General features: G+C 40.4%; 1 protein-coding gene across 4 annotated transcripts in view; it reads left to right on the forward strand.

Moving 5' to 3' along the window:
- Positions 1–12,529, forward strand: part of LOC122873480 (cytoplasmic phosphatidylinositol transfer protein 1-like) — a 73,269-nt gene that overhangs the window by 13,471 nt on the left and 47,269 nt on the right. The window contains exon 1 of one of the 4 annotated variants that reach the window (XM_044190226.1): positions 8,378–8,594. The exons of the other annotated variants lie outside the window; for them this stretch is intronic. Within the exon in view, the coding sequence (XP_044046161.1) occupies positions 8,589–8,594 (6 nt within the window). The 5' untranslated portion in view covers positions 8,378–8,588. Of the gene's footprint in view, positions 1–8,377; positions 8,595–12,529 lie in introns of those variants that run through there. 4 annotated transcript variants of the gene reach the window in all.

Consider the following 12,529-nt stretch of genomic DNA (forward strand, 5'->3'; position numbering starts at 1 on the left):
GAAGAGTTGAGAAGGAATTCCTATGTGGTCTGATGCAGCCAGTGGTTTCTGAGTAGCTCTTTAATATTGTGTCAGGAAGACTGTAGCTTGCTTACAGACACATTAAAATGATGTTTACCAGTTGCCACTGTAATTCCAACAGCTTTAATAGATCTTATGAGAATAAATGTACATGTGTAGGTTTTTGCATGTTTGTATACCAGTGCTCTTTTAATTGCTTAGGCTCTTGAATCGAAGCAGGTCAGGCTTAATTCCTTAGCTGTGTCAGTGCACACAGTGCAGTTGGTGATTGTGATTCATAAGTGCATCCATTTTGTACTTGCTGTTGGAAAGTTTCGAAAGGCTTGCTCTCCACTGTGTGTTAAGGAGGATACTTTTACACCCAGGATAAGAATACACTTGCGCACACTGGTCATCATGCTGTTCTGCTATACTTCCAGCCCACGCACAGGTGCAGTGCATCTTTGGAAGAACTATCAGCTCAGCCCACACACGCACACACTTGCACACACAAACACATATACACATGCACACAAATTAGACAGGCTATAGATAGCTATATGCTGACACACTTCATTATCATCTCTCGTTTCTATGGTAACCAGTGCCATCCATCCCTACCATTACCCCCATAGCGGAGTGGATTATAGTGATTATAGTGTAAGACCATCCCTAGGATAACTGTCCAAAAATGAGGCAGATGATGGAGTTTTACCTTCCCTCAAGCCTGGTATTTAGCACCAAACACTTTCTTGCAGTGTGTTTTCTATTCAGCTTAGACACAGTAATGTCAGGGTAAATAGGCTGTGCTGATATTCCAGGTAAACAAAGTTACTAATCTGTTGCTCTCAGGTGGTTGAATGTTTCTCAGAGCTTTTAAAATCCTATATTGTCTTTTAATGGACAATGTTGGAAATTATTGCGCCCCAACGCAGCAAGAAATTAGCCTTCCCTTTGTGTTTCAGCAATATAAGATTATAGATTATGTTTTGTGTAGTTTTAACTAACTACACAAGACTTAGACTAGTGGCTCAGTGAGGCTGTACTTAGGCACGGCAGTGCTTTGAGCTAAATGCGTCAGCATGCACACAATAACGACGCTAACATGCTGATGTTAAGCAGGTATAATGTTTACCATGCTTAACAACTTAGTTTGGCGTGTTAGCGTGCTAACATTTTCTAATTAGCACTAAACACAAAGTACAGTGCAGGTTGATGGGGAATCACCATAGTTATTTCAATTAATCTTGAGTGGAACATGAATGTCTGCACCACATTTCATGGCAATCCATAAAAATAGTTGTTGAGACATTTCACTCAAAACCACAAATATGAACCTCATCGTGGCGCCAGAGGAAAAGTCAGGCTTCACCAAAGTCATTAGGATACATCATCTGGGAACCATGAATGTCTGTACCATTTTTTTTTGCCAATCCATCCAATAGATGTTGATATATTTCACAGGATAAGTGAAAACTATGACCTGCTGGTGACGCTAAAGGAAAAGTCTGGGAAAAGTCAGTATGACCAGTCATACAAAATTTCATACCAATGCATCCAATAGTTGTTGAGATATGGACCAAAGCGGTGAACAGACGGACATTGCCACCTCATTAAAAGTCATGTAAGGTAGTACTGTATGTTTTTCTCCCAAGATTCCTATTGAAAAGCAAGGAAAAATCATGTTGTTTTAATCCCTTGATGGCCCTCACCCCACTGTGTAGCAATTAGATTTAAGTCAGGGGAACAAAGACGTCCATGGGTCGTGCTGCACACATCTTACGCAAGATATTTGAACAAGGTTATTTTGATTTGAAATATTTCATCTGATAGACCTCATAGTCTGACCTCAGTAGCCCTTGATGTTTTATACCAGGTGTATTTGTTGCTTTATTAAACTGGTAAGCATGAAAAGTTTTCCATCACAAAAGCTGCAGTATATGAGCTTTCTAGTCACTGTTCTGCTATTGTCACTCAGACGTTAAGATCTTTGACATGAAATACTACACGGCCTTCAAGTGATCATGATGACAGGTTTGATATTTTGCATCATCTGTGCATCCTGTGTTTGCTAAAAGTAGCAGCTGGAGTTTTTTTGTTTTTTTTTCAGGTAGAACTGTCTACCATACAAATACAGAGTAACTCCCATGATGGCCATTCTAGCACAGATTTCAGAACTGCGCTGGTGTCAACTGGAAAATGAGCCAGTTTGTCTCAGTTCCTAGTAGGTTGAGTTCTTTGTAGGTACAAGGTTTTCAAGGGACTGCAGTGTTCTACAAGCCTGGGAGAGATGCAAGGTCAATATTTCCTCTGTCACTTCTACACGAGGGAATTGTGATGAAGGAACACCGAGATCATCAAGTCACTGAATGCCTGCTAAAATGAGAAGCTAATAAACTCCACGTCTTATCTTAATGGCTTCACGTTGAAGGTTGATGTTCAGTCAGTCTCAGCAGCTGACGGGAGAGCGATAGGACGAGGCAGAGCGTGTGTGTGTGCATGCGTGTGCGTGTGCGTGTGTGTGTGTGTGAGAGTGAGAGAGAGAGATGGAGGATGTCAGGACAGAATTACTGTCTCACATGATTGTAAAGTAAAGGTAGGTCACGTTCTCAACCTTTCTCTGAAAAATAAGAGTGAGGATTGATTCCCCCCCCCCTCACTGATGCATGTGTGTGGTAACCTGGATGTGTGTGTGTGTGTGGCGTGTGTGTGTATAGTTTCCCCTGTTTTAGTGTCCTCTACAACTGAGTCAGCCCTGACCATGGCTGATTTGTAGTGTGATTTAGAGGATTAGGGAGCGAAAATGCCTGCTAAGATGTATTGACTGGCGGGTGTGTGTGTGTGTGTGTGTGTGTGAGTGTGAGTGTGTGTGGGTGTGTGTGAGTGCGTGTGCGTGTGCGTGTGTGTGCGCGCGCAGGCTGTACATGGTGTACAGGGAAACAGAGGTGACGAGAGGAAGAATGTTTAGAGGAACAAGAACATGTTCTTATCTATTCACTTAGATAACAGGAGAGTTAATCACACTGAAGGTTTCAGGCAGTCAGTTTATGTGAAAGGATTAAAGAAAAATCCATGTTTTTTTAATCAGACAATAAGCACATTGCCTCTCTGTGCAGTTTTGTAAAAAAATGTTGATAAGAAATTGATACCAACAATAATGATAATTAATATTTTGAGGCATGAGCTTTGATGCATTTAAGTGCTAAAAGAAATGAAGTACTACTACTAAGTACTATTTTGAACAGTTTGTTCCACTTTTCCCGCTATTTATTTGTACAGTTAAGGATGATACTTTGCTATCAAAATTTCTTCTCCCAGTTAAATTAGAATTTGTGTGTGTGTTGGACAGACAACAGTCCTCCAATAGGGGTTGTTTTTCACAGGGGCAAGAGCCTGCAAAGAAGTTATGGCAGCTTTAGGACAGACTTGTGACGACAACACACTGGTGAGAGAGTTCAACTCTTGACTTCTTGGCACTCATTGACCTCTGGAGGGCAGAGGCCAGTCTACTAGAGAAAGAGAGCATTTGAGTTGTGATCAAAGCCACGACCTTGGGATTTGATGCCAAAGTATTAAAAGTTAACAAGTAGAAGAGCTTATGAAATACTTCAGCAGACACTGTGATATGACATGAGGCAACACGAATTTTAATTGTCACTACAAAGTGGAGTGCTGTGTTGATGACAGACTGCCAACTACAGAGGGATTCTTGTTACATTCTTGTGGTGGAGTTATTAGTTCCTGCCTGTCACTCATTAAAAGTACTATGCGCCCCCCAGACCAGAAACTGTGAATATTCAACATGTTTATGCCATAGATCGTATTTCTATTTTAACTTTTAACCAGAAACAATCACAAAATACCTTGACTAGCAATACCATGCTCTTACTCAAATAATATGCCAAGAATCGGAACTAGGATTTGATAAGAAGCAGAATCAATATAGTAAGCAGCAATACACAACACACATGTTGAGGTGGTTTCACTTCAGCAGTGTCAGTTCATGTTAGAGACCAGTTTCTGGTTGTGAATCTGTGCCGAGTGATTTTTTTTGTCCATATATTTTCAGTAAAGAATATTGCTATATTTTCAGTCGAAATATTGTGGGCCTGACCATATGAGCTCATGTCATAATGAACAGGACAGGTGAGTAATCAAAATAAAAAAATGTTTATTTTATCTGCCTCTTAAAAAGAAACATGTAGGTATCAAGTTCATTGAAAAGTAGATATTTCTATATTTTGTAGAAATTATTAGTTCTTTTTCTCTCTTTAGTATCCTTCTTTATAAAGATTCAAGTACCAGTACCTTGGTTAGTGAACATGCGTGTTCTGTGTGCAGTCGACTCGTGTTGTGTTTTAGAAGATTTCTAGGTATCAAAGTCCTGCAAAGCTTTAAGGTGCTTACTGTGTGTGCTTCTGTTTCATAGAGTTTCCATAACAACAGTGTAATGTTTCTTGACAGCCATCTTAAGTGTACCAGCTAGTGGAAAGGGGAAAAAAAAACACTTGAGAAGGTTGATTTGTATGTATAAGTCCCATTCTGTTCATTTGAAGTCTGCGGTGCAAACAATCTAAGTGTGCATCTCATAAAGACTATCTCCCCTCTCTTTCATCACGGTCCACCTTCCTTTCACTTTTCAGGTTTTACAGCCCTGGAAAGGCAAACAGGGGGCAGATGTGCCGTCTCTTTAAATAGACCTAAAGAAGTCTTAACAAGCAGCCTGCTAAGCTCTAGCTAAAGGCCGGCTGCCCCTCACAGCCCCTCAGAAATTCCAGAAATCGCAATTACTATTACAGTTACAATTACTGAAATGCATTCTCCGTTTGTTTTATTTTCATTTTATATTTTATTTCTTCTTTTATTTCTGTTAGATCTGTTATTTGTCTGCTTTAGAACTGCTGCTGAATCGGACAAAACTAGTACTGAAGCAGAATTGGAATTATAGGTAAGGGTTCACATCCCTACTTGTGTGGACACAGAAATCCCTGTTCTTGGTGATTGAAGTATCTGTGATTTAAACTCTGTAGCTTCTACGGGCTGCATGGAGTCACTGACATGATTCATCCCGTATTGATCACCCTGTGCTTATTTTTTACTCTCTTGCTTGTTGCTTTCTGACCCAAAAATGTACTGTTTGTTTAGTGCTAAGACACTGCTGATCACTTCCCACACATATTTCTTTTCTCGGTGTGCATGCTTGTGTGTTTTTGTGTGCGTATGAATCACTTTCATCCCACATCCTTCTCTCCTGAGGACGACCCTTTTCAAAGCCCTGTTCCACAATCCCAGAATTCGCTGGGGGGAGGGATGGAAGGTGGTGTTGAATCCTTTTCTATTGTGTATAGTGCCTTTTTATGAAAAGTGTTGCATCGAAACTACTGTATACATACTCACAAATACCAGTAGGCATAAATGTCTACATGCGTACAATATTGATTTACAGAGACACATACACACAGACAAGTGTAGAAAATAAAAGGTACATCCTCTCCCTGTTCATTAATTAGCCTTTCCTCTAATCTTGACCTCTGAATTGCATAGGCCTTCCTCTGTGTGTGTTTTTATGGGCATATGTGTGCACATGCTTTCCATTTAAGAAAGAAGGACTCCGTCTGATAAAGATTTGCCTGAAGGACTCTGTATGATTTAAAAAAATAAAAGACTACATCCAATAAACCTGCCGCTTAGGCCTGGTCACAGCTGAAATTGGCAAAGCATGGTTCTTGCACATGTTGATGTTGTTAAAGCGAGCGTGTGAAAGAGGAAATAACACATTCTTTCTCTACAAACAAAAAGTAGAATTCATTCAAGCAATAAAACACACTACACTCACTACACTCAGACCAGTAGCTTATGGTAGCTAATGTTAACAAACTTTAGATAGATGTTGCTGTGCAACTGACATTACTGAGTCTATTTGCTGACTTTATCACTTTTCTCTACTTGTGTTGTGTTACCATTTAACATTATCCTGTAATTGAGTGGCTGCTCTTCAGGAAAAGTTACATAAGTCTCATAGCTCCACTACCAGAAACTAGCAAGCTATCTTGTTAACTAGTAGTACAGTACTTCACTAGCTAATGAGCTAGCTTGCATTGCAATTTTTATTCTACCACAGAATAAACTTAACAAGCTAAATGGACTGCTTCTGGTATGTATATGACCAGCCATTCTGTCATATTATAGGTCAACAAAGTCAAAACAGCTTTTTTTTATTTGGATTGAGATCCAGAATAAGTTGAACTGAATCCATTGATCGTGATGACTTCATACAGATGCATTTAATTTAGTGTGAAGTCTAGCTGTCGTCAGTGCCCTTATTGTTTTAAAAGAGGTTGCTGATACGCGCACTGCCTCGGGCTCCCTGGTGTCTGCAGTTTTCCTGAAGATGTCGAACAAGTTGGAAGCAATTTTTCCTAAGGCTTTTCCCTTTGCTCTGTCGTATGTAATTGTGAGAAGCTTGTTTTAGCTGTATTTGTACTAGAGGAACAGCTGGTTTGTTTTTTTGTTTTTTTAAAGCAATTTACCTTGTGCTGTGGTGACAGCAATGCAGCCAATTTTCTACTGAATCTGACCTCCTGGACCACAGTGTAAAATTCAACATACTTTATAGGCTGCTAATCATCTGATTAGATTTGAAGATTAGCATTCTTTTGTTTATGGTAAAGACTAATGTTACTGATGTTCTGAATTGAATGTAGTTATGTTGAGGTTAAAGTAATACATGTACAGTAGCGCCTCTATCAGTTTGACAGAGAAATGGAAAGAAAGAAGGCGACGGTAGTAAAACTGAGCCAAGCCAGCATTTAACCTTTCTCCGAGGCAGGAATGTTTTGCTGGGTAATTAATAAGATATGGCTCTGTCTTGTCTCTGTCTAACTCCAAACATTTTCTCTTCCCAACTTCCTTCCCCTCTGCACTCCTAGTGATGTCATCTCACACAGCTACACACATACTTTCCGGTCCACAAGCTTACACACGCTGGCCAAGAATCAGCAGTGCAGATATTTTGGAAAAAGCTGAGTGATTTCCTCGAAAAAAAGGGGGAAGAGAGGCGTCGCTGCTGGGCTGATTTGGCCTTAATAGGGCTTTGACGTCAGTGGGAGGCTAAACTGGACTGAGGTGCATATTTCTGAAAGCTTCACTCAAGAGGCCTTAATAGAGGACCTTTTGCATTCCCTCATTTTGCTGTTACTGTGAAGCTGATGACACTTGGCCCTCCATCTGCATCTACACTAATACGTTTTTGTTTTAAAACGCATAACTTTTGCTACATTTACGCCTAGCGTCCACACCACTCCGGTGTTTTCGAACTCCTAAAATGGAGACTTTTGAAAACGTTGCTGACCCCGTTTTAGTTTGAAAACTCCGGAATTGCATTTTAGTCTGGACGGGCGGAAACAGAGACTTTTGAAAATGACGACACAGACACCCACGTACGCTTCCTGATTGGGTCTTACCACGACGTGTCCTTCCCTGATTTGCCACGCCCCATCACGTGACCCTTTTCCGGAAGAAAACCTTGACTACCAGTGGTTTATTCAACATGGATAACGACTTACAGGCGTTGCTGACCTTGTTGTCTATGCTAGCAGCTGTTGTGCAGTTAAATTCAGCATTTTTCAAGCAACTACTGCCGTCTTCGTTCGTAGTATTTTGTGCAACTAAGCAACCAACTGCAGAGTAGACAATCTGCTTCCTGTTTACACTGGCCAGTATATGTGAATGGTCATGTGATATGCGTTTTCAGGCATGTTAGTATGGACAGAAATTATTTCTGAAACGGTGCTAAAACGCTTGTGTGTACGGAGGTCATTTTCTTTTACAAACATTGTTATCAGTGGGGTGATGCAGTGAACCTTTCTTTCTTTAATCTGTTGAAAACATTCAAAAAAAAATCCTTAACTTTTATTGTTTACTTTCATGTCAGTTGATCATTTTACATTGATTTATTTATAAAAATATTATGATGTTGAATACCATTATATAATAATGGTAATTGTTTTTTCTTTGCTTTGTGTGTATGCTGCACTCATTGAGCAGTTGGTGTTTTCTGAACAACTTGCATGCCTAGATAACATTATGTATCAGCTAGATGGATTAGCATTAACCTTGTGGCTCTCATTGTGCATAAATTTACTATATCTGCTTCTGGGATTGACCCTAATCGTGTGTGTTTGTGAGTATGTGTGTGTGAAAAGCACATTTGCAGCATGTTTGCAGATGGATGACGCAAGCAGCTGGTCAGGGAAGTGGGAACCGGTCCAGAGGGCTGAACCGTATGCTGAGGCTGAACGTCAAGTTCCCTTCTCTGTTTGTTTACCTTCCCCCTTCCTTTGCTGGGTGGCTTCACTGCTCCGAGTGAAGACATGTGGAGAAGGAAAGAAAGAAGGAAGAGAGGATGAAGAGAGGAATTCGGGAGGAGGAAAAAAGATGGGTGGGGGGGTGGCGCAAGAAATGAGTTACAGCCGTTCTGACAACGTTGACAGCTGGGTGGAAGTAATTGTAGAAAGCAGAGGTGGTGCCAAGTTGGCTTCAAATACAGTATATAACACAGTACATGTGGAGTACGTTTCTACCCTAGGATGTTGGTATGTACAGAAAGCCAGAAAAGCAGTTGGATAAAATATCCAGTATATTGTTTTGTTGTTTTTTGTGAAAAAAGTACCAACTCCTCTACTTTTTAAGGTCTTAACCGTTTTCCAAGCACTAAATCCAGACAGTTGGTATGTCGGTATGTCAAGACCAACATCGTTTTCTCCTTCTGATATGCTTCTTTTTTCATGCCTGTTGACTCAAAAGTTATTATTCCTCACATTGGAGACATAAGGTACATTCCTCCAGCAGGAATTGTTTACGTGTGGCTTGTTTGTGGTCATCAGGCTGCAGTCGTACAACGTAAAACTAAAATAGTGGCCATGAGTCTTTGTTTAAATTTACGATCAGATTTATGAAACCACAAATTGGTTCAACGTCATGGAAAATCACTTGTGTGCACACATGGGTATGGGCACTTTCATGTAGCTGTCTTTAGTGGTGAAAAGTCTTTCTGTGTGTGTGTGTGTGTGTGTGTGTGTGTGTGTATGTGTGAGAGAGAGAGAGAGGGAGCACCATTTTGTTTTTATTTATTCAACATTTGGAGGATATCAACTATTAATGTGACCTAAATGACAGACTTATTAAATCAAGACCAAGATTATTATGTATGATATGAATGATTGGGATAGAATTCTAAATTTGTATTTGTATTTGCACAGATGAAATTAACTCTCTCCAGAGTTAAGAAAATGGTGTGTGATCGTAGACCTCATGATGACACCACTAAATATTGTAGTATGCATTGCTAAATTTGGGCTTGAACCAGTCTTGTTCGAAACCTCATATAAACATCATTCTTGCATTCTACATCCTGCAACAAACCTTTTTCCTCAAGCCACAAGAAATCTCACTGTAAAACATTTATGTATACACACTGGAGTCTTGGTGTCTGTTAGGTTGTTTACCATCCAGGAAAGTTTGAGGCGAAATGAGGGAAACTGCACTCTGTGTTTGTGGTAAAAAATCTTCTCCTTTCACATCACTGCCTTTTGTTTTAGCTCAAACAGAGACGGCATGCCATGCTTATACTGTATTTTGCAGGGGGTTTGTAGATATACAGTTTGTTGGCCACAGTTCATACATTTGGTTTGAAACTGTGAGCTTGCTGTGAAAATCATCACCAGGTATTTTCAAAATTGAACATTATCTATGCTTTGTGACACAAAATTCACTAATGCAAAGTGTGTATGAGTGTCCATATTCCATGGGCTCAGTCTGTTCTATTCGCTTTTTAATACTGTTTTGTCTACTCACCTTATGTTCTGCCTTCTTTCTGCTGTATGTGTTTGGCCTTGGCTCAGTGGTGCCTGTTGGCGACACTGTTATGGAAACACGGTTCGTTTTCCTTTAGCCTCAGAAACACAGACAGACAGAAGGTCAAGGACATTCAGAAAGAAGCCTTTTTAGTCAATCAGCATACTGTACCAGCTGCTGTTTGTTTGACATTTTGGCTGCTGAAGAATCAAAATGGCTTGATGAGTCAGCTTCTTTATGTCTGTTGACCAAACAAAAGAGAGACAGCTGAAAATCCCAAGGTACTGGCTGATGCAGGTATGTTCCTGCAGTTTTTACTAGTTACTGTGAATGTAGACTGGAAAGATATTCTTTTATTGCCCTCCACTGTCCTTGCTTCTGAGGGAAAAAACTCCTACTTCTTCAATGCAACATTTGGCCACCGGTGTTGGAGCTGCATAACATCCAGGCTAACTGCTAGATTAGCAATCTTAATGCAGTCGCTCATTGAGTTTTTTTTACTGGGCTCATACTTATTTAAACTGGTCATAAACAGAGCTTCACGTCTCCAAAGATATTGTTTTTCAAAAAATGTCTCCACCTGGGATGAGCTAAATCAACGTTTCCTTTTGTAGAAGTGATCCCAGGCTACTGCTGGCTTTGAAGACAGCCAGCCATTAAGTAATAAATGTCTCTCAAGTGATTTACAAGGACTGAAATGTCTTGTCTTGGCGGCCTTTCTGGCCACACCACCTTGTGCCTCCATCTCTCTCTGCTGCTCTCTCTTTTCCTCTCTTTCTTTCCACACACAAAGACAAATGGTTCACAGGCACCAGCTTACACTTCTTCAGAACCCCCCCCGACCTCTGCAAACCTGTAATGCAGTTCTGTTTAGCTGCGTAAGTCCATTGCAGTCCATTTTAATCCATTTATTCCAGTAGATGTCTGCTTGGTGGCAGTGTCCCTTTTCTTTCTTTCTCTCTTGCGCTGTCTGCCAGCCTATATATGGGCCATATCGCAGCAGGACTGTTAGCTCTTCATACCTTCAGTGGATGAAATGTCACTCTTTGTGGTGGATTACACAACAGCAGACGTCTGCCCTTAGCGTGTGAGAGCAAAGTTGTCAGAAGTAATTGATTTTTGTCCAATAGGGGGCAGCAAAACATCAACACAAGCTGACCAATACACTGCTACCATCCTACTGCCTTTATAAAGTTTTAATGGCTAATGCTAATAGCACACATTTCCCTATTTTTACATCCAGAAGCAATGGAACATGAGCATTTATTTTGAGTGTTTCATTCATGAGGAATGTAAGTCCAATATTCACTGTCCTTTTTAACCCCTTTTAACTCCTCTTTTACAACATTGTTTGCCGTTTATCTTTGTTTGGTGTTAGCTTAACTTTGTCAGTCTGCTGGTTGTTGCTGGGAGATAGCATACAGTTGGTGTATCAAGCTTTTTTGCTGGGTGAAGGGACTGATTAAAGCAACTGAACAATACGATGAATAACAACAATTAACTAAAAGGCTAAAAAAAGGCAAAAAAGTTCTGTCAAGCTGGAAAGTTGTGTGATAATTCTCCATGACTAAGGCACTTTGAGCGACATCTTTCACATTACACAGTCGATTTGATGTTGATATGAAAAATATATAGGTTTAAGGAGTTTGTCCATTGGTTTATACTCAAATGTGAATATGTCTCCAGTGTGAATAATTTCCTTTTTGTTGTAGCATAGTATTTTTTATTAACAGATGGGATGAAATTCCATTTCCAGTCAGATTTCTTTCATGAATAACCTGTGTTTGGAGAATGTCAGAGTTACACAGTCTTAGTGCAGTTTCAGTGGCTCTGGGGCCTCTGTGAATCAGTGAGGAAACACTGGGCAACAGGGGATAGAAGCAGACTTGTGATTTTTACTTTTTTTTGTTACTCAGCAGTATGTCAGAGGGGCTCTGTACTCAGCAATGTCTCGCTGTGCCTTGAAGGAAATGTCTGAGATTCTTGTTGCATCAGTTTTTACTCCAAGACAGCTGAGAGAAATGGGTACAAAACATCCAAATCACAGGCGCACACACACACACACACACACACACACAAAGTCTTGCTGTCTCATTCTCGCTCACACACGTTCACACAGTCACCTCCCCTTAGGGAGCCACTGCAATGGACACTCAATAAGGAGAGCTCTATTGATCTACCTGCAGGTGGCGAGGTAAAGGAGAGCCCATTACTGCTTTAATAACACACTTTCCCCTGTGTCAGCCTGCCATGCGGACTCTGCAGCCCTCAGCCTGTCCTGTCACATGGCCTGCGTGGCATGTTACTACGTTCCAAGAAAGCCTCAAGCCAGTTTAATGGGGTTTAATTCAAGTTTTTTTTTTTCTCTTTCTCCGCAAAATTTGCTCGCTTAAAACTCTCCAAAGGCTCAGTTGTCTTTAGGTCACACCCAGAGGTGATGAGAGACTGGCACAGAATATTTTTGACAATTTGCTGCATAATGTCAATGTGACCCAAGGTTGGAAGGACTATTGCCAAGTCTTTGTCTGTGTTATTGTCTAGGCGTGAAAATGGCTGCAATGAGCTGACACAATAGAGATCAGTATCAACTTGCCAAATACAAAAAGTTTTTATTCTTAATGTTGCTTTCGACATTCACAAAGTCTTTTATTTTTCAATGACATTTCAAATGTCA

Source organism: Siniperca chuatsi, linkage group LG3 (genome assembly GCF_020085105.1).
Source record: "Siniperca chuatsi isolate FFG_IHB_CAS linkage group LG3, ASM2008510v1, whole genome shotgun sequence".
In the NCBI taxonomy this organism is placed as follows: Eukaryota; Metazoa; Chordata; class Actinopteri; order Centrarchiformes; family Sinipercidae; genus Siniperca; species Siniperca chuatsi.